Below are 21999 nucleotides of genomic sequence, written 5' to 3' on the forward strand. Positions count from 1 at the left end.
TCTGCCTTATCTGCTGCAGTTGGCTCAATCTGGGCTTAATTTTCAGTCTATCGGGGTTCGTCTCGCAGCTTTGACTGCGTATAGAAAGGGCCTTTCCCAAACCTCATTTTTCCAAATGCCTGTGGTTACAGATTTTTTGGGAGGGTTTTTGTAAGGTGTTCCCCCCCCTGTTAGACGATCTTCTCCACCATGGGAGTTGAATGTGGTGTGGTCCAGATTAATGAGGGAGCCTTTTGAGCCTATTCATAAGGCCTCCTTGCAGTATTTGTCCTGGAAGGCTGTTTTCCTTGTGGCCATTACATCAGCCAGGAGAGTAAGTGGGATTCAGGCTCTGTGTTGTCAAGAGCCGTATACTGTATTCCATGCTTCTAATGTGGTAATGCGCACTCTTCCTAAGTTTTTACCTAAAGTGATATCTGATTTCCATGTGAATCAAATGATAACTTTGCCTACATTTTTGTCCAGCATCCCTTCTCTCCGGCGGAGAGGTCTCTCCATTCAATTGCTGTGCGTAGGGTGTTGACCTATCTCGATAAGGCAAAAGGCATCCGCAGGTCGGATCTACTGTTTGTGGATTATGGTTCGGTAAGAACTGGTCTAGCTACCTCAACACGGTCCATCTCCAGATGGATTGTGTCCTGTCTTCAGCTCTGTTAGCAGAAATCTAATACGACGTTAGGGGGTAAGCCTACAGCGCATTCGACTAAGGGCAAAGCAGCGACTACGGCTTTGCTTAGGAATGTTCCAATCGCTGACATTGTAAGGCTGCCACCTGGAAGTCGGTCCATACGTTTACAAAGCATTACTGCCTGGATTCTGATGCTAGGGCAGATGCGCAGGTTGGACGGGCTTCGCTGAGGAATTTGTTTGCACAGTAATTTGTTGGTGTGTGGTTTTACTCCACCGCCTTTTTGTTGGTTGGGATGGGCTTGCCATTCTATTCATAGATTATGACTATACACAGAGATCCCCTACTACAGAAGGAGTAGTTTCTTACCTGTAACTCCAGTTCTGTAGTAGGGGTATCTCTGTTATAGTCATAAGCGCCCGCCCTCCTCCCCAGTGGAGTACACTGATAGTATCAGGCCTGTTGTTATACACCTTCAAAAAGAACTGAAAGTAACTTGTCTTGGCTGTGCATCCTGGGATACCGGGGGTCTCTGGAGAGTTTCTTAAAGGCACGGTATCCCTTTAGCAGACACATAATGACAGCCTATAGGGCTTGTCTGTCCACCCCTTCCTCTCTATTGTTTAAAGGGATTTTGGTGAAGGGAGTGTGTGATAATAAAGGAGGATGTCAGATGTGAATAAAGATGACATTTGAACTTTATTTTGGCTTTTGTGTTCACTTCAGAGAAAGTTCTGGCCTGTGCAGCCTTGTTGTAATTAGGCTGTATTATTTTGTCTGTCTCTTAAGTGTCTTTGCAGGTCTGCAAACGCAGGACAGCTTAAGAGATATTTTTGATTGCTCCGGGGTCCCCGCACATGGGCGGGACTATTCATAGATTATGACTATAACAGAGATACCCCTACTACAGAACTGGAGTTACAGGTAAGAAACTACTCCTTCTTCCGCAGGTCCATACGTGTTTGGAAGGGGGTATGTGGGTATGCCACATTCGTGTCTGGTACTCACTAGTGAATGGGGTTACTCTTGGTCCCTACCTAACAAATGTGATAAACGTTCCAAGGCCCTGATCTACTTATTTTTGTAGTAGTTCCTATTTGCGTCAATGCAAGCAAGCCCAAAATGCATTTTCAGGGAAGTCCAAGATGGTGAAGGGCTTTGGCTACACTGTACTTGGGCCGTGAGGATGGGGATGTGAGTGAGAGCGTACTATGACAGCAGTTGGTAACCTTTTGACCTTTGTGGCCCTCCACCAAATCATTACTGGCGGCCCACCTAAACAATTTTTATAATTTGAACCTCAAGCAATACACAAAAATACAGAATTGAGTGTACATCAAACAAATGCACAAAATAGGAATATTTTATTCCATTCACAAACAAAAAATATGACCAAATCAAAATTTTAACAGAACGGTTGGAGCTTTTGAAAATGTAGTTTTATTTCTGAAAGACAAAGCAATATGCTTGACTCTAGCATATCACTTTAATTTGTTTGTCCTAAATATATCCATTGTTTTGTAAATGCATACTAGTGCCGCCTCCATTGATGCCACCAATCTACACCAAATTCTGTTTGCTTTACTTGTGCTGCTTCCACAAATCAAGATAAGGATACCAACTTAAGCTATAGCTTTCCATTTCAAATTCATAGCATTTTAAAACTTAACATTTTGCTTTTTTGTATATGTACTCTATTCATTTTCTAATATTATTTAATTTTCTAAACAGCCGGTGACCACCTGAGTAAGTTTTGTGGACCCCCAGGGGTCCCTGGGTACCAGGTTAAGAAACACTGTACCGTGGTAATCCTTTTGTCCTCCTACATCTATGACTAAAATACAGTTTAAAGCAAGCACCGTACCCCCAACAAACCCAGAGACAGAAGTCTGGTAGGACAAAAATGGGGTCCTTTAACCTTCAACAGCCAGACTGGGGATCCACAAGAATTGTCTTGGCATCCTCTTCTTTCCATTTCAAGTGCGTCCCAAGTGTTACATGTTTCACAACAGATCGTCAAGTAGGATTTGACACTGTGCTGTCAAAAGGAGCCCACCCTGCATATTCTATTGAGCACAGGGGAGTCATTTATGCCCATTTATGTCAGCCCATTGTTTGCTCCTTGGAGGTATTTTACACCTACTTAAGGCTGAGCACAGGCTGAGAGCTGGTGGAGACATATGCTTTATAGCCTTTTGAAAGTTTAGGCAGGTAAAGGGTAATATTCCAAAAGTTACTTATCCTTAGTAAATATTAAAAATCCACCTTCGCTATTGAATTGAATTTTTAATAACTGTTAAAAATAGTGGTTTCATTATTGTTTTCTGTTCCCTTTCCAAGGGTATCAGTATAAGTTTTTTAATGTGAACTGTGGTTTTCTACATAGAACAGCTAAGCTTGCCGCTTTGAAAATAGTTTTAAGGCCTTGTCTATGTAGGGGCATGGTGCATTAATTTTCCTCTGTTTCACTTTTAAATATCATGCACTTTGCATTGTGGGCTACAAGGCCAACATAGGGGTGACTTAACTAATATTTAAAAGAGAGGTTTTTACCTGTAGAAAAGAGTTCTTTTAATAGGTCGCACTGCAGGTTTACTGTGCAGCAGTCTGGCCACAAAGGGTAGGCCTGAAGCCATGTTTGCACTGCCACTATAGTGGATGGCACAATAGGTGCTGCCGACCACAAGTTGCATTTAACTTCCAGGCCCAGGGTGCACTTTTTGCACTATATACTAGGGCGGTACAGGCAAGTTAAATGTGCAAATCCGTAATAATAGGTAACGACCCCACCCCTGTGGGGTGTATCCCCGGGCACTGGACTGGAGTGACGAACTTTTTCGTGGTTGTCAATGAATAATTTGCTCAATTATGCAGTTGAAAGTTTTTTAATTTTGCACTTAATTTTTCATTAATCCGTTGGAAAACTTCATTTCCCAAAATGCAACATGTTAGTTTCACAAAGTTGTCTCAATCAGTGTTCCAATGCATTTCGGCAAACTGCCTTCATCAGGGAACATCTAAAACAAAAGATTTACACTGTATGTAGTGATACCAGATAGATATATACAATACACAATACTAGTCACATACATTGTAACAAATATTAAACAAGTGGCGTCTAAATGTATCTAACGTGGTTTTAGACTCGAGAGAAAGGCTGTAAGGGGACCGTGTGGGTGAACATCGTGCCAACTAGCGTTAGGGAAATGAAGTTTTCCAACGGATTAATGAAAAATTAAGTGCAAAATTAAAAAACTTTCAACTGCATAATTGAGCAAATTATTCATTGACAACCACGAAAAAGTTCGTCACTCCAGTCAAGTGCCCGGGGATACACCCCACAGGGGTGGGGTCGTTACCTATTGTTTGATTTTCTTACACTCTCTGGCAGGGAGTGATACCCTGGAGCACGGCACAGATTTTTGAAAACTTTTCTAACCACAGCAGTGCACAATTGACCACAACTAGTTTTGTCAAATCCGTAATAAGCCAATTTAACCATGGTTTAAGGGTGAGCACAGGCAAAGTACACAGTTCTCAAACCAGAAAAAATATATGGTCTAGCATAAGGCAACAAATCTAGAGTAACCACATAGAAAAGGTGAATTTCCTACACTGGAGGACAGGCGCACACAGTGCTTTTCATGTCTGCATCATAGCCATGATCCTAATACATGCAACATTTGTGTTACTTTGACTGAAGACTTTAAGTAATTTCTCTCTCTCCTTGAGTAACAGGAAAAATATCCTTCAAGCCCTCATTCAACAATTGGAAGCAAGTGATACTTTTAAATTTAAAGTAGAACTCTGCAGCTCAGACGTTTTTATGGCAAAGAGGTCTGCTAAACGTTCCCATCGGGGTCAGTTCCCATGTTGAGTCATTTCAAAGCAGAAAGATATTTCATCCGCGGATGCTGCAGCCCCTCCTGGTGGCGAACGTAGGAAGCAAACATGCAGACCCTTTCAAGACAGTCTTGTTAAAAAAAAAAAATGCTTTTAGCTTTGTAACTTGTTGTAACTTCCAGTTTGACAGCTCTGACATGAGTTGACACCTCGTGAGTTGCAGCAGTACCCACTGTACCACCAGTGGGCACATCAGAATATACTACAATAGTTCTCCAGAGTCTGCTGCCCTCTCGTCAGCTGTGCTCAAGCCTGCCCAAGAGTGACCAGCTGCTGCAGGGCCTCTCGTCAGTAGCCAGGTCTTCCCGTCACTCCATCCTTTCTCGTATCTTTGAATGTGAGGCAATCCGTTACATTAGCACCACTTATAATCCCCTATTGTCTGCATCATTTGCCAGTTACTTACGGCTTTGACAATGAGATTTCCAACTTGTTCACCAGTATTTTCAGTTTTGCCTCTACAGTCCATTAATTTCTCCTGTAAGCTTGTCTCCTCAAAATTACTTTTGCTGGAACCTGCTTTCAAATGAGATTAAAAGTCAGGGAGAGCAAGAGGATGCAGAGAGCCGCCATGCCTAACCGGCTGGATCTATAATACTCAGCTCAGGATGACTCTGATGATGCCAAGTATATATACAACAACATTGTGGACATCCAAGAGGTCCTTGCTGCCCTCATTCTCCACCTCCCTGCATGTGGATCCTATTCTTGTGGACGTTTGAAGCCAGTTGCAGGAAGTGACAATTGGCTCCCATTTTCTCCTCAATGCCTTGCACCTCAGCCTGTCGCTGTGGTCATACCGCCACCACCCCTACAGCCAGGGCTGTGGTCTTTACCCTCACCAGTTACCCCTTCACCTTAAACGCAGCCAACTACCTCTGTTTCTGAGGCACGTCAGTAGTCGCTGCTTCGTCGAAGCATCTTATTCCTCATGATTAGGGAAGTGGCGATGCAGGAACTGGTGAGGACAGTGGTGATAATGATGATCATACGGATTAGGATGGCGATTAACAGGATCAGGCATCACCTTCTGGTGCCCTCGAGTGGAAGTTAAACTTCGCACCAGATGAGGCTGGCACAGGGTCCATGTCGAGAGGCTGTCCGCTTGGACATCGGCCATTTCTTTGCATTGGTAGATGGGGCATCCTAGTGTCTGGTTGAGAAGAACTTTTTACTTGACTTAAAGGAGTAATTTAGGTAGACACCTAGGGCCATTCTGATGCTTGACCACCTGTGGGAAGGTGGTCTCTCTCACATTCAAAATCAAGCATCGCCATTGGTGTTCATGGCCATACTTCAGGGCAAAATACATGGCGTGGTTGTTGGCTGGTATGAAGCAGCAACTTCTCTTGGGTGCTCTGCTGCAGCCTGATCATTACAAGGAGATTAAAGCACCCAGTCCCAACTCTGGACCATATTGAGAGGGACCGTGGGAGCGAAGATCCACCAGATGACAAGAAGAGCCCACACAGAACTGTGGCGGTGGAGAAAGACTCTGGGGCCTCTTGGGTTGAAGGCAGGAGGAGACTCCATCTTGGAGGCTGGCTGTCCTCATTATAGTGCAACAGCTAGCCTTCGGCCTCTCTGCCTGCACTACCTGTGGTGTGGGAGGATCATCTGCTGTAGCAGTGAGCACAGATCAAGGACAACCGGTTAGAGAGTGCAGCAGAGAATGGCAGCACACTGACCAACCGTGAAGTTTCAGAGGTGGTGCCATCTTAGGTGACAGCTGGTGCATAGTCGGAAAGAATGAACGTTGCAGTGTGATCCTACATATGAGGGTCCTCGGGAGAGCGAAGTATGGAGGGCACAAGTACATCCAGTTAGAGAAACTCCAACCGTGCATAATGATGTGAAGCTTGTGACTGGAGAAAGACCTCAGCAAAGAAGAAACAGGGTGGCTAGCTGAGGAGAGATACTGCTCTGGACAGTGGGAAAGCTGACTTCAGCTATCGAGCCACAGAGAGCACCAACCTTGTACTACCTGTACGATATACTCTTATAGATTCGGGCAAAGTACAGATGCCAAGAGCCTGAAAGCAAAGCCCTTTCTACACCAAGAAGAACACCCTGATCAATAGATAAGAGCACAGAGCTCCATGTTTAGTTAGTGACCCTGATCCGGAGAGGCTTGTCTTTCTCGCTGTAGGAAACCCACCTCTATGCAGTGTACCGCAACGGGGTACGCTGTGCAGAGACTTCAGAGCGAACCTTATTGGTTTAGAGAGGCAAAAGTAGATAATAATGTTCTATTTTGTGATAGAGTGGGCGAGCAGTTAGGCTTATCAGAGGGTAGCGCTAAGCATTTGTTGTACTCACAGAGGCGATAAATGGAACACACACTCAAGATTGAAGTTGAGACCGATTTGTAGAAAAATAAGAGGTCTTTTTATATATGTTTTGAACCAAGAACTTCAGTTACAGGATGTACTACATTTCAGCAATAAGCAAGGTAAGTACAAGCAATATACAGTTGTGCGCAGTTACGCACAATGTTATCCTATGGAGAAAAACATAGAATGTAATAGATCACAATGCAGTAGGACTTCTAGAATTTGAGTGTTAGGGAGCCAGGTTCCAAAGTTCTTCCAGCAGTTTCTCGGGAGCGTCCCAGATTCAGCCGGGAGCAGGGTGCTGGGAGAGTAAGTAGCTTACACGCTACGAAGAAGGAGGGAACTACCTAAAAACAGGCTGCACAGGGGGACTTCTAGGCAAGTCCGAGGGCACTCAAATGAGTGTTAAGGTTGCACGGGCCTGGGGACCACGGGCGCGCAGAGGTTTTGGATACTCCCCAGCCAGTGGTGGTGTGTGCAGAGCAAACAGGGGATCCAGTTGCGGCATCGGGGCCAGGGAGCTGCAAGTCGAGAGTTCGGACTGTGCCGTTTCGGGAGCCTGCAGTGTGGGTGTGTAGCTTTGCTACTCCATGGGAGTTCTTAGGCAATTTGGCGAAAAGCTGGTGAGCCCCTGGGGTTTGTAGAGGTCTCTCAGTGGCAGGACGAGACAGTTTCCACGATTGTCGAGTCTTTGGGCTGAAGGCAGTGTTTTGCTCCAAAATCCAGTCCAGGCTCTCTGTTCTCGAGGTCAGCTGTGCTTCTTTGTCCTTGGGCTTTCATGTGTTCATCAATTCTGAAATTAAAAGGCTCCTGGGTGCCACCTAAAAACTAAATTTAGGGGCATTAAAGGGAGTGCCAGGTAGTAGTCAATGGGCTACCTACCTTAAGGGTGAGTACACCCTCTAAATGCTCACCCCACATAGGGGATGGGCATGACCCTCACCCTGACAGGTTCTTTTCCACATCTTCAAGATAGTGGAAAGTGAGCTGGGGAGTGCACATCGTCTGCCCAGCCTTGGGGGTGGTGCAGGTTGACTGGACACCCTCCTCCTCATCTAACTCATTTTCCCACCTGTCTTGCCCCCAAATGTCGGGTCAGGACAGGGGGGGTTGCCATCTGCTACTGGCAGGAGAGGTGGGGGTTGGAGTTCAAAGGGGGCATCGCCTTTGAAGCTTCCTGCCCTGGCAAGCTGTTCCTGCCTGGAGGAGGTGTGAAGCACCTCTGCCCAGGGCAGGCATTGTTTCTGGCTCATGACAGCAGAGGCTGTCACCACATGGGTCCAGATACTGGTCTAGTAGTGGCAGGCTGGTGGAGACCAATTGGCAACACACTGGAAGTCGGTAGGTTTCAGAGGACACTTCTAAAGGGTCTCCTGGGTGCAGTTATTAATACACCTGACACTGGAATCAGCACAGGTTTATTATGATGTGATGTTTGATAAAAAACATCCCATAATACAGTGAAGTCATCATGGAGCTGGGAAACTCTTAATTACAAGTGTCCAGCCCATGTACACTCTATGGCTTTCCTGCTCGCTTACAGTATCCAAGAATTGACATGGATATTGCACGGGCATATCTGCTCATGCAGATAGGTCCTCACAGGCGATATAGTTCACCCTGCCTTGGGGCTAAGGCCTGCTAGAGGCGTGTCTTACCTATATCCCATGCAGTGTTTGTGGGCATGGCACACAGGGATGTGAGCTATGTCGACTTTTTAGTGTTGTCTGCACCAAGGCACGCAGTCTGCAATGGCAACATGCATGGCCTTGGTGAGGGGACACTAGGGTGGCACAATTCATGCTGCTACCCTAGGGTCCCTCTTCAGTGCCAATGCCCTTGGTACCAGGGGTACCATTTACTCTGGACTTACAAAGGGTACTGAAGATGTGCCAATTGGGAAACGAAAGGTACAGTTTAGGGAAGGAGCTGGCACAGGGTACCTGGTTTGCAGAGCCCTGTGCACCTCAGTCGAAATCGCATCATTTACCAGGCAAAACGTGGGAGTGACCATGTCCAAAAGAGGCACTTTCCTACACTCTCTAGCCTGATAGCAGTGAGGAGGGCATCGTTATTAGGAGCCCATGAATCCACGGAGGGTGACTAGGTGGAAGAAGATAAGTAACGCGAGACCTGTGCAAAGAGCGCAATGCTGAGTAAAAGGAAAAAACAAACCCTGGCTCAACTTCTCAAGTATGAAACTGAAACTTTTCTGATAAAAGATAGGTCTGTAGTTGAGTTGAAACAGATCACGTTGTGGCTGATATCAATGGGGGTGAGCTTGATGCATCGTAGAAGATGATCACCAAGGGTGAGGTCAGACTGGAGGTGCTGCTAAGAATAGTATCTGGAGTACTGCAGAACAAATGGGCCTCAGAGAACTGATGACAGTGAATGCCCTGCCAGATTGCATGACACAGCATTGTGGTTTTGCCACGATTGGCCGCCCCCTCTGAATAAAGCGACATCTAGATAGCACTTCACTCCTCTGACATCAATGCCCTGCCTGGTCTCAGAGCACCTACAGGCAGCAAACATCTCAGCATGGCGGTACAAAATGTGAGCGGTCATCTCTCCGTGCAAGAGTAGTGGAAAGCTTCAGCAGCTATGAAGAGACCCCAGAGCTGCCAATGGACTCCAAGCAACTCCCTTGATCAGTTACTCCAGGAGGCCACACACGCTGCCATCACCAAGAAACAAATGGCCAGATTTTCACAATGTGTATAGGCACAGATGAGTAAAATCCATGAGCTTGGATGGGGCAAGGGCAGATGACCTCTTACAATAGCTATCCAATGAGGGCTAAGAGTCATTACTAAGATGTGTTTAAGCAACATGAATGGGGTGGCGGTAATTTCTGGTAATCTTATTGTGATGGATGAGGACAGGGGCACGACACACAATGGATGCGAAGGCAGGGGACGCAGAGGCACTTTTAGCAAGAAAGCGGCTGAAGTCATTTGGGCTCATAGATATTTGGAGAGTTACTCATTAATGGGACTCCAATTCTCTCTCCAGGGATCTCCATTGATAATACTAGGCACTTAATAGTCCCATCCATGTGCAGGGACCCCAGAGCACTTTCTTCAAAGTCACATTTTTAATGGTATTTTTGCATTACTTCGGAAAGGCCAGTAATTACATATACATTTTTTTTCAGCCTTAAGACGGGCTATTTTGCCTTTTCCATTAATTTAATTTAAAATAGGGAATAAAAAACATACAGCCTTCAACCACCCCTAAAAATAAGAAAAAGTGACTTTTAAAAACACCCTTTACAAACTTTTTACTTTCTTTTGAAGTGAATGATCGGAAAGGATAGGGCATTATAACTGCTTAGGCTGCAGCATTGAAGCAGTGAGAATAGAGCACTGGGCCTTTCAAGGCGCCCTGACCTCCAGCGTTCCATCATGCCCTGCAGGCGCAATTTAGCCAGTTCTTTTTTCTGGCTCCTGCTGGCAGGATCCTGGAGCAGAGCTCTGCCTGTTTTAGGCTTTTTTACTCAGATTTTTCACGGCGTCATCGCAGGACCCTCTCTAGGCATAACTTGAGAGATAGAGAGAATTTGCCTGCATGACCAAGTGGAGCGGGAAAGAATGCAAGATTCCCATGCTGGGGAGACATCTGAGGTGTGAAGAGAGACTGGTCTCACCCTCCGAGGAGTACCGCAGGGAGAGATCCAAAAGGAGAAGATCAGGTGAGACACGACCTCCCTGTTTGATGTCGAGGTCATCAACGTCGAAGACGAGACCATCGCCGTCTAGACATCAGTCAACACCTACAATGTCGACTTCGAGACATCTGCTACTCACGTGAAGACAGTGGAATGCCTTTTGTGCATGAAAAGTCTTGCAGTCTCCCATTAGAATCCGATTCAGAGTACTCCAGAGCTTACTCTCATTCCAGACCAGCTTCTCCAGTCATACTGTATTCTCCTTCTCCCGTCCTACACCTCTCCTTCATGTTCTGGCGGAGTATACTCCTCCTCCTTCTCCACAACTGGTAATTCCAGCGGTAATTCCGCCACCAAATCCACCAGGCATGCTTTCCTGGCCACCACAGTTACCTGTACCAGTGGCATCTCTGAGGCACTTTAGATCTCAATCACATCATACCAGACCTCGCGTCAACTCTAGGTGAAAATCAAGGTCAAGATCCCACCGTCATCATTACCAATCAAGATCTCCAAGACAGTCTTGCTCAAGACCAAGACTGCATTCTCCATCCTAATCGAGGTCATCAAGATGACTTTAATTCAACATATTTTTCTGGTCTATACTTTCCACATTGATAGACACTACCAGTGAAAATATCTCCTGTTGACTTTCCAAGAGATTCTTATCATTGGTGCTAACAGATTGAACATTGACTAGCCGACTGCCACAGCTACCACGTCTGTAATCTTTGAGACACTGCACCAACGATCCGTCTCCAGAACATTGTTACCTCTGGTTCCAGGTCTCATTGAACCAGCCTCCAGCAGCTATGAGGGCTGCACCATCCCGCCTACAGAAAAAGTACACATCAGATCAGGATCAGTATTTCTTCATACGGATCCCAGAACAGAATCTGTCATTGTTTCTGCTGCACAAAAAGTTCATGCCACAGCTCCTTCTTCTACTGCTTCTCCTGACAAGGAAAGTAAGATGTTGGATTCGGTGGACAGAAAAGTGTGTGGATCTTCTGCTATTACTATAAAGGCAGCAAGTGTGTCTGCTGTTCTTGGAAGATATGACCGGTCACTCTGGGACTCTATTCAGCAGTTCATAGAAAACCTACCCATAGACATCAATATTTTCAATAAATCGTCAATGAGTACATGATGGAATCCAACCAGATCATCAGCACTGCAGTCGATACCTCCATCCTAGCAGCACACGGATACTCTCACTTTCTAGCTCTACGTCGCTCATCCTGGCTTAGACCAACAGGGCTGAAGCCAGAAGCTCAACACTGGATGTTAAACCTCCCTTTCTGCGGTAACACTCTCATGCTGATAATGAAATGTCTCACAAGAAGGCAGAACTCAACACTCATTGGACTGTAGGACTGGAGAAAAAGAAGGAATACAGGAGACCATTCAATAGGCCCTACTACAATCAGTATTTTCCTCAAAGGGTTCAGGCGCCTCCTTGGCCTCAAGAGCAGCACCAACAACTGCAGCAGAGGCATCGGTCAAAAGGCCAAGGCGGTCAACAACAACCTACCCAGCCCTCTAAACCAAACACTGGTGGCTAGCAATGAGTTCTCCATTATCCACTCCAGTAGGGGGGAGCATAACTCCTTATCTTGAAAAGTGGAAAGTAATAACCAGCAAAAAATGGGTCCTGAATATCGTGAAAAATGGATACTGTCTGATTCAAGTCTCCACTACCAGCAATACCATCGAAGAAACATCCCTGTTCTGTCCGAAAGAACTACAGCAAGTATCCATCCTCTTTCAAAACAATGCATTGCCAAAGGCCCCAGCTCTGCTTAAACGATTGGGAACATATTCACATTGCTTTCTGGTGAAGAAGAAAGGACCAAAAAATGAGTTTTAGATGCATTCTAGACCTGAAAAAAGCAAACAAGGCGATTTGAGAAGGAAAAGTTAGGATACTGGCTCGCTGTCAGATCTGCCCTCATCTACACCATGGGGACTGGCTATGCTCAATAGATCTACAAGACGCCTACTTTCACATTCCGATAGCCCAGAAACAGGAAATTCCTGAGGTTCATGGTAGGAAGAGACCACTATCAATGCAAAGTCCTTCCTTTCCAACTCATATCTGCCCCAGACCTTTTCCAAATGCATAGTGCTTGTGGCTGCTCAGCTCAGGAAGTTGATATTCATTGATCTGTATTTAGGCGATTGTCCATGCAACCATTCCCCGAAGGAAACTACTGCGCAAATGAGCAGTAGAGCCGGTTCCACTCGCCCACAGGGGGAAAAGCATCTGCTCAAGATAGTTTCCTGTTCAGAGAAAAAAAAAACAGAAGAAGAAATTTAGAGCAACACTAGATATGCGTCTTGAAAGCAAGTGGCTCAAAAATGAAATTCTGCATGCTAGCGTTCTATCAAATTATTCCAGAGGCGTGGACCTGAAGGATCTGTCTTTTTACCTTCCTGCAGCGAAGAGACTCAGAGTCTCTGGGATTTGTAGTAGGTCAGTCCCACTTCCACTGTGCAGTTCTAGCTTTTAGTCTGAAGTCTGCCTCTCCATCTTCTTCCGAGTGCTGGCCAGAAGTGGCAGCCCATCGGATTACCAAGAACACTGTACCGGACTGCCTAAAAGTTGGGCAAGTCACTCCCATTCCTAAGAAGCCCAATGCAAACCTATCAGATCCAAACAACTTTCGACCTATCACCAGCAGCATGACTCTAGCAAAATTGATTGAAATATGCGTATACTCGCAACTCTGCAACCACATTGAGAAATACCAACTCCTGGATCCTCGTCCGTCAGGGTTCAGAGCAGGGCACAGCACTGAAACAGCTCTAACTCACATTGTTGATGACGCCGTGAGAGCCCTTGACCAAAATATCCCTTGTCTCCTGATCCTAGTGGACCTATCCTCAGCCTTCGATACCATCAAACATGAAAATCTGATTTATCGCCTAAAACATAGGATGGGTTTTTCGTGCCCGATCCTAAACTGGTTTGCCTCCTTCCTTCACAATCGTATGCAAAGGATCAAAGTTAACCATGCCCTCGCGCCCAGTGCCCCTGTCTTGATTGGAGTCCCCCAAGGTTCTATGCTATCGCCCACCCTCTTCAACCTATTTCTGGAACCTCTTGCGGTCATACTGAATAGAGCAAACATTCAATATCGTATGTATGCGGATGACACGCAACTGTACTTGAAGATCTCCTCGCTAGAGGACATTGTAACTTGAAATGCTGCACTTGTCCAAACTCAACAATGGTTAGCTCAGAACCATCTCATACTAAATACTCTCAAAACAGAATTTCTTTTGATCACCCCACCTAATCACTCAGCTCCTGCACTTGACTGGATTAAACATCTAACGGCACTAAACTGCATACCTTACGTTGTAGACTCCGCCAAAACTTTAGGGATCATCTTGGATAAACACCTAAACATGAAAGCACACATCAGTGCTACTACTAGGGGAGCCAATTTCCAACTCAACACACTGAAGAAAATCAAACCATTCCTCCCCGCCGAAGATCTCAGTCCAGCGTTTCAATCCCTGATTATCCCTAGATTGGAGTATGGACTGGTAACCCTCGCAGGACTTCCCAAAACTAGCCTGGCCCCACTCAGAGCTACCTTGAACGCATCGGCCAGACTTGTAACGGGTTCTAGGAAATTTGATCACATTTCTCCTGACCTTTTGCAGCTAAACTGGTTATCTATTGAAGCTAGAATCCGACTCAAGATAGCTTGTCTGACTCATAAAGCCATACACCACAATAGTCCATACTACCTAGCTAACGAGCTTGAGCTCTCTGGCTCCAGCCGGAACCTTAGAAGTACGTCCACCCTTCTCCTGAAACCTCCAAGATTCAAAAAGAAAAGATCGTACAACCGTACGTTTACTGGTTTGGCTCCAAGAATCTGGAACTCCTTGCCATCTGAGATCAGATAAAATCCCTCCACTTCTTCCTTTAAAAAATTGGTCAAAAGACTACTAATGAACGAACGTTAATGCGTTGATCATGCTCGTGTTTTGCTAATAACCACAATCTCGATGTACTTTCACTGATGTTCTATGATTTGTTTTTTACCGTCTTTTTGTACTGATCGATAGCTGCTTCAAGTGCATCAACTGTCGATTTTTGTTTGCTCGTTTCCTTTTTGTTAATATTCATTGATGCACGTCTTAGTTCTTTCGACTGCATGATGTCTTAGTCGGAGAGCTCTATGGCTCCTTTGATACACACTACCCTCTATTCTTGAATGTTTTCTCACAGGTTGTAACTTCACTCACCTTTCTCTATGTTTTGTATATTTGCTGATGACAATTCTGTACAGCGCTCCGATACCCCTTGGGGTCTTGTTCGCGCTCTATAAAACTTTTCAAATAAATAAACTGATCTATCCATAACCGGTCGTTTGGCTACTAAGTGCACAGTGTACGGAAAGTGACACAGGATATGCAGACAACAATATTGCTATTGGTTTGCTTAGTCCTGTAGGTAAACCTTTAAAAGCCAGTGACAACCCCTACACAGTTTCTCTCCTGTCTTGGAGCAGCAATAGACACAACACAAGGAAGAGTGTTTCCTTCAGAGGAGAGTATTCTAAATCTAGGACAAGTATCAGCTCCTCTCCAGAACCCCAAATCCAAGAGCTCATAAAATCTCTTTTCTGGGTTCCATTGCTCCCCTGCATTTTCATTGTCTTGAATGTAAGACTGCATGAGGCATCTTCAGCAGTGTCTGGGAGATCTTTGTCTCAATGGAAGGACAACAACCTCCATCTTTCAACAACGGCAAAGCACTTTCTCACGGTGATGCAAAAGTAGCAATCTCCTGCAAGGTGTACCTTTCCACCAGAAATCTCTTTTGCAGTCACAGATGCATCATTGTCTGGCTAGGGAGCCAATCTAGGTATCATTTCTATTTAAAGTCTGTTTAGAAGGGTGAGAACCAGTCGCATCTACTGCTTGGAACTCCGAGCAATCCATCAGCTCTTGGAGCCTTCTTACCATTTTTGATAACTAACAACACTTCTTATTTCGACGACAGCACAATGACCATGCATTACTCAAAGAAGGGAGAATGAGGTTGAGATCCTTGTCCATTCTAGCACAGCAAACCTGGTTGTGGACACTAACCAGATGTGTAACGTTAAAGCAGTCTACCCGCCAGAAGAGTAAAATGCGCAAGGGGATTTCCTCAGTAGGATCTATGAAGAAAACTACTAGTGGGTTTTAAACCAGAACATTCTTCAAGGCATCTTTGCAGAATGGGGTCATTCAACAATGGATCTCTTCACAATGTCTCTAAACAAAAATGCAAAGACCTCACATGCAGGAGGCGGGAGCCATGTTTTCTGGGCAGTGCTCTTTTGAAGAACTGGTCTAGGACATTACTGTATTCCTTCCTTCTGATTCTGCCGATCTCTGCAGTCATCTTAAAACTTTACAATTCCCTAGCATCAATGATCCCGATTGCCCCCAAGTGGTTCTCAGATTTTCTGCAACTGTCAGTAAAACCACACCGGAGACTTTCATGCAAACCAAACCCCCTGACCAGATTTCAAGGTCACTTGTTCCACCCAAACTTGACATCCTTGAATTTGACAGCATGACTCCTGGGATCAGGCAATAGGAACATCTGAATTTGCCTCCGTCATGTCTGGCCATTAGAGGCATAGAGACCCTCCACGAGGGCTTCTTATTCCTTCAAGTGGAAAAGGTTGGGTTTGTGGTGCCAACAACGAGGTCACACTCCCATATCTTGTGAAAAGAAAAAGCCATATTGTCCTGTTTGCTATATATGGCTCAAGCCAAGTAGAGATTCTTCCCAATCAAAGTCCATCATTCTGCTGTCACAGCCTGCAGAAAAGGCCCTCATCATACATGCTTTTTCACGATTCCAGAAGTAAAAATGTTTTGGAAGGGGTAAAGACCGTTTACTCTCTTATAACAGTTCTATCTCCTACTTGGGAAATCAATTTGGTTCTGTCAAATGCATTGGTGTTCCATTTGAACCTAATCACAAGCCTTCCTCGCAGCATCTTTCATGTACAGCGACTTTTTATGGCTGCTATTACTTCAGCCTGTAATATCCGGGAGATTCCATCCCTTTTGGCAGTGGAGTCCTATACTGTTTTCTGTTCTAATAAGGTAGCCACGAGGATCCTTCCATTCATCCGTTCGAAGCTAGATTCTGAATTTCATGTTAATCAAACGATTACTCTACCCGTTGTCTTTAATAATCCTACGATTCCATCTGAACATTCGGTGCATGCACTGGATGTCAGCGTGTTGCGCTTTTACCTAAACACGACCAAAGACCTACATAAAACCATTTTTATCAACTATGGTTTCAGACACATACAACCTGCTTCTTCCAAACAATCCATCTCTCATTGGATTGTTTGTTGAATTTTCATTTATTACCAGTTAACTGTTAAACCACTGCCAGGGAAATCCAGGGCTCGTTCCACTAGAGGAAAAGCTGCCACCAGCAGAAGTGCATGCCATTGGCAGGCATCTACAATCCGCCATTTGGAAGCCCATCTACACTTTCACAAGATACTGTTGTCTTAAATTGTGAAGGGAGAGCTGACTGGTGTAGGTCAACCTACTCTGAGAAATGTTTGATTTCTACTCTTTCTTTACTGTAGGACCAAGAGCCGCTATGGAGACGATTTTAAATTTGATTCTCTATTCTAGTGTTTACTTTCAGCGAAGAACCTACAATGCAAAATAAATGTTAACTTGTAGTCCTGGTTCTGCATCATAGGCATCTTCATTGGAGTCGTAAGCACCCTCCCTGTCATTGTTTTGGTCGTACAGCATAAAAAGGTTTTGAGTGTTTATTCTCCACGTACTTAGGAAAATAAGCTGACTGATGGAAGTGGCAGGACAGCGCATTACGGTGTGTCGAAGTGCCTGAACTCTTACAGGAGTGGGGCACATTTTGATCTCTTCCATTGTATGCCTATCAGGTTCTTCTTTATTTAAATGTGTCAGGCAGCAGTTTATACACTGTAGTTCTGAGAAGCGGTTTATTTATTTTTATATACTTTTCTATTGAGCAGATTAATAATTCTAACATTTTACCCGAATGGTCTCTTTGAGGGTGATTCTCTGCTTGTGGTCATGCTGGACTCTTACCCTGTCAGTCTGATATATTGAAATATGGTCTTGCCTGCATTGGGTCATTATTATAACATCTAGGTCTTCAAGAATATGCCTGCAATGCAGAACCAGATAAATAACCATTTCATTTTCTATGTCAAATGTATCTCCAGGTGGTGTCACATTTGCTGCAGTTGAGCATCTAGAATCTCTGACAGGCTTAGATTTATGCACTTAATGTTGTAACTAGCCGCGCTCTCTGAATCTCAGACCCTACTATTTGAACATATGTATTCAAGTAAGTGCCACTGGTCTGGTGGGTTCCTGTGCCAACCAAAGTCCAGACTGCGACAGCCGTTGCAGGATAGGGGTCATTGAAGGCTGATAAGCCATGGGGAAATTGTTCTGGGTGCCATCACTATCTAGCACCCAGCCCTTCGTAGGGACTTGACACCATTTGAGTTCCTTAACTGGTCTGTCCCCCTGTTGTCCTGCCCACTGCACCAAACCCTCAACCTACTTTATTTGAACTTTTTTTAAATATTGGTGTCCTCTCTGTTCCAGTGTTGAATGTTGGGGCTTTGAGTTAGTTGCAGAGAGTCTTACCCTCTTTGACGTACCCAACCTTGCACCCATAGTACCAAGAGAATCTAGCACCGGGCTGAGGTGTGGTAGCAACCCTCTGGCCCCTTGCCCTGGTAATTACTAGCAATAAAACAAAAACTGGGTTAGCCGAAGCCTGGTAGGAGCAGTCAAAGCATTCCCTCAAAGGAGAGCACTCCCAAAAGGCGCACCAATAGGATATGTCTAATGTCCTGTCTCGGTCTCAAACTTTTGTAGCCGGTTTTTGTGTTTTTTACAGATTTATCTGCTCCATTAACTTACCAGTTAATACAAGTCCTATTAGTCATTGAAGTTCGAGCGCTGGCTGGACAGTGAGTGTTAAGTACTGTGACTTCCTCTAAGTTTCTAACTCCTACAGTCGTCCAACATTGCTCAGACACGCAACCCTTGTAAAGTGAGTGCCCAGAAGGTTAGATCTGGTTATCCAGTGGAGCGAGTCGTGTTAGTGGCTATGAGATGGTGTACAGGAAGCTCTGACTAGTCAAGGACTCCAGGAAAAGCCTCACAAGGAGAAAGGGTCTGCTGAAGATGACATTGGAACCCAGAGTGTGTGAAGCTTCCGCTGCCACTCTGGCTGGAGCGTGGCGTTGGGTACTAGGGCTATATGTTCCTCCTGATTTATCTGCTTTGTAATTAAATGAAAATGTAAAATTCTGTTTTTTTCGAAGCCACCTTGATTAGGACTTCTAATTGAAGAACTGCTGTCGGATCACTTTACTGTCTGTACCTCTCCTCCTCTCCAGAATGGTGAATGATCTGGATGTCCGGGTGTTTGTCTTTGCACACTTTGGGAAGAACTTCCCCAAGGAAGAGAAGCTAAGTCCAGATGCTTTTATCCAGGTGGCACTGCAACTGGCGTACTACAGGTAATGTTCGGCTTTTGCTTGCTTGTGGTCACCAGAAAAGGGTTTTATCTTCCTCTTCCAAGAATATTCCCAACGTAAGTGACAGAAATGTATCCCAGCGTGAACGCAGAAAGAGTTCGTATCTACCTCTATCCTGTCCTACTGACGAGAGCAGTTTACACATACCCCTATCCCTTAACAAAGGAAGACTGACATTTACTTCTATCCCTTCCTTCTGATAGAAGGGGCCGACACCTACCTCTCTCCACTAATGGAAGGAGCTAAAACCTACCTCAAGCACCTCTAACCAATGAAAGGAGCCGACACCTGCCTCTCTCCACTAATGGAAGGAGCTAAAACCTACCTCAAGCACCTCCTACCAATGAAAGGAGCCGACACCTACCTCTCTCCACTAATGGAAGGAGCTAAAACCTACCTCTAGCACCTCCTACCAATGAAAGGAGCTGACACCTACCTCTCTCCACTAATGGAAGGAGCTAAAACCTACCTCTAGCACCTCCTACCAATGAAAGGAGCAGACACCTACCTCTCTCCACTAATGGAAGGAGCTAAAACCTACCTCTAGCACCTCCTACGGTTGGAAGGGGCGAACGCCTAGCCATGTCCTTGCATAATGATGGAAACAGGTGGCACTTAGACAGCTGACACCTTCCTGTTCACCTCCTACTGAGGGAAGGGGCTGACACCTAGTTTTATCCAGTTCTACTGAGGCAAGAAGCAGACCTCTCCCTCGCTCCTCTCGCCCTGCTGACGTGTGCCCTCCTCTATCTCATTGCTCTCTTGATGGAAGAACCAGAGCTTTCCTTCTGTCCTCCTGACAGGTGCCCTCCTCTATCCCATTGGATCTGCCAAGATGTCCGCATTACCATGGCAACGCTGACTGAACCCCAGCAAATGTAATCCCTTCTGAGTGGGATGGGGTTAGCTAGTTGGAAGTCAGCACTATGTCCCACAAGTAGTTATGCGGGGTTCCTTCTGGCGAGGGAGTGTCTGGGAGAACTTCCTCCTGGGTTCGGAGCGGTATGATGGGTTTTTCTGATTTGTGGATGATGTAACTTCCATTGCATAGTAACACTGAGTTGGATGTGTGAATCTGTCTTTCTCTAGCGTGTATGTATCATCACCTGTCTTCTTCTTTCAGGATGTATGGCATTGTGTGTGCTACATACGAGAGTGCATCTCTAAGGATGTTCCGCCTGGGACGCACAGATACTATCCGCTCCGCCACGAAGGACGCCTTCAACTTCGTGAAGACTATGGAGGATTCTGCAAAACAGGTGAGTGAATGATGCTTGCAGATGGGGATCAGTGGTGTCTCAGATGAAGGGGAAGGAGAGAGTCAGCTGAATGAGCTTAGCTTGGTGGGGTTTGCCACTTGGGCATTGGACTTGGAAAAATATCCCAACTGACTCTTATCATCTTCGTTGTAGAACTTGGAAAAAGTGGATTTGTTGAGAAAAGCCGTGCAGGCTCACCGGTCATATACAGACAAGGTGAGTGTAGACCAAATGGACCTGGCGCATACAAATCTGGGGAGCGCAGATGGACGTGAACCAGGTATATGCAAATAGGGTGGCCACCTGGCCTGTTTTATACCGGCATTACCAGTTTCATCATGTCCAAGGCGGTACCAAAATGAGAAAAATCACCTAAAGCCTGTATTTTTCTCCCTATCAATACATCCTTTACACAGTAAATGTAAGACAAAAACACTTTAAAATGTGTTTTACAGCTGCGTTAATGATCCCTGATTGGTGCTTAAAGTAAACAATGACGCAAAGGACATATGAATATGAACAATTTCATATAAAGTTCTGCTCAAGAGTTTTGTACGATCCTTTGCAGAATGTTAAAACATGAACAAGTAGCCAGTATTTTTCTCTGGTAAAGGTGGCAACCCTATATGCAGGCTTACAGAGAACTGAGAAGTATAGGCCTGTGAGGATTGGACATATGTATGTGGACAAGGGAGGTGGTACAATGATGTGTACAAATTTGATAAGTATTTATGTGAGTGTTAGAGACGTGCACTTGGTGTACCAGTGTGATCCATAGTACTACACACCTGCCGCACCTGCACAAAGTGTGTAGAGGTGCAGTCTGCATTGGTGCGCTCAGTGTGTAGAGACTTAGTCTGTATAGTTGCACGCACTGTATTGACACGCAGTCGACATTAGTGTGCTCAGTGTATAGCGATCCAGTCTGCATAGGTCCTCACGATGTATAGTGATAAGTAGTTTGCATTGGTGCGCGCAGTGTGTAGGGACGCAGTCTGCATTTCTGCATTGGTGCGTGCAGTGTGTAGGGACGCAGTCTGCATTGGTGCACGCAGTGTGTAGAGACGCAGTCGACATTGGTGCCTTCAGCGTGTAGAGGCGCAGTCTGTATAGTTGCACGTGATGTATAGAGAAGCAGTCTGCATTGGTGCGCTCAGTGTGTAGAGAGACAGTCTGCATTGGTGCGCTCAGTGTGTAGACTCAGTCTGCATAAGTGCACGCGGTGTACAGAGACTCAGTTTTGCATTGGTGCTCTCAGTGTGTAGAAACATAGTCTGCATTGGTTCAATCAGTGTTTAGAAACCGTTTTCGTAGGTGTTGCTCGGTGTATAGAGACGCATTCTGCATTGGTGTGCACAGTGTGTAGGGACGCAGTCTGCATTTCTGCATTGGTGTGCGCAGTGTGTAGGGACGCAGTCTGCATTGGTGCACGCAGTGTGTAGAGACGCAGTCGACATTGGTGCGTTCAGTGTGTAGAGACGCAGTCTGTATAGTTGCACGTGATGTATAGAGAAGCAGTCTGCATTGGTGCGCTCAGTGTGTAGAGACACAGTCTGCATTGGTGCGCTCAGTGTGTAGACTCAGTCTGCATAAGTGCACGCGGTGT

General features: G+C 45.4%; 1 protein-coding gene across 1 annotated transcript in view; it reads left to right on the top strand.

Annotated features, from left to right (window-relative positions):
* CRAT (carnitine O-acetyltransferase) overlaps positions 1 to 21999 on the top strand; it is a 412536-nt gene that overhangs the window by 290269 nt on the left and 100268 nt on the right. The window contains exons 10-12 of the mRNA XM_085614011.1: positions 18994 to 19116; positions 20258 to 20393; positions 20547 to 20609. Coding sequence (XP_085470137.1) covers positions 18994 to 19116; positions 20258 to 20393; positions 20547 to 20609 — 322 coding nt within the window. The remainder of the gene's footprint in view (positions 1 to 18993; positions 19117 to 20257; positions 20394 to 20546; positions 20610 to 21999) is intronic.

The sequence above is a fragment of the Triturus cristatus genome, chromosome 1_2 (assembly GCF_964204655.1).
Source record: "Triturus cristatus chromosome 1_2, aTriCri1.1, whole genome shotgun sequence".
Lineage (NCBI taxonomy): Eukaryota > Metazoa > Chordata > Amphibia > Caudata > Salamandridae > Triturus > Triturus cristatus.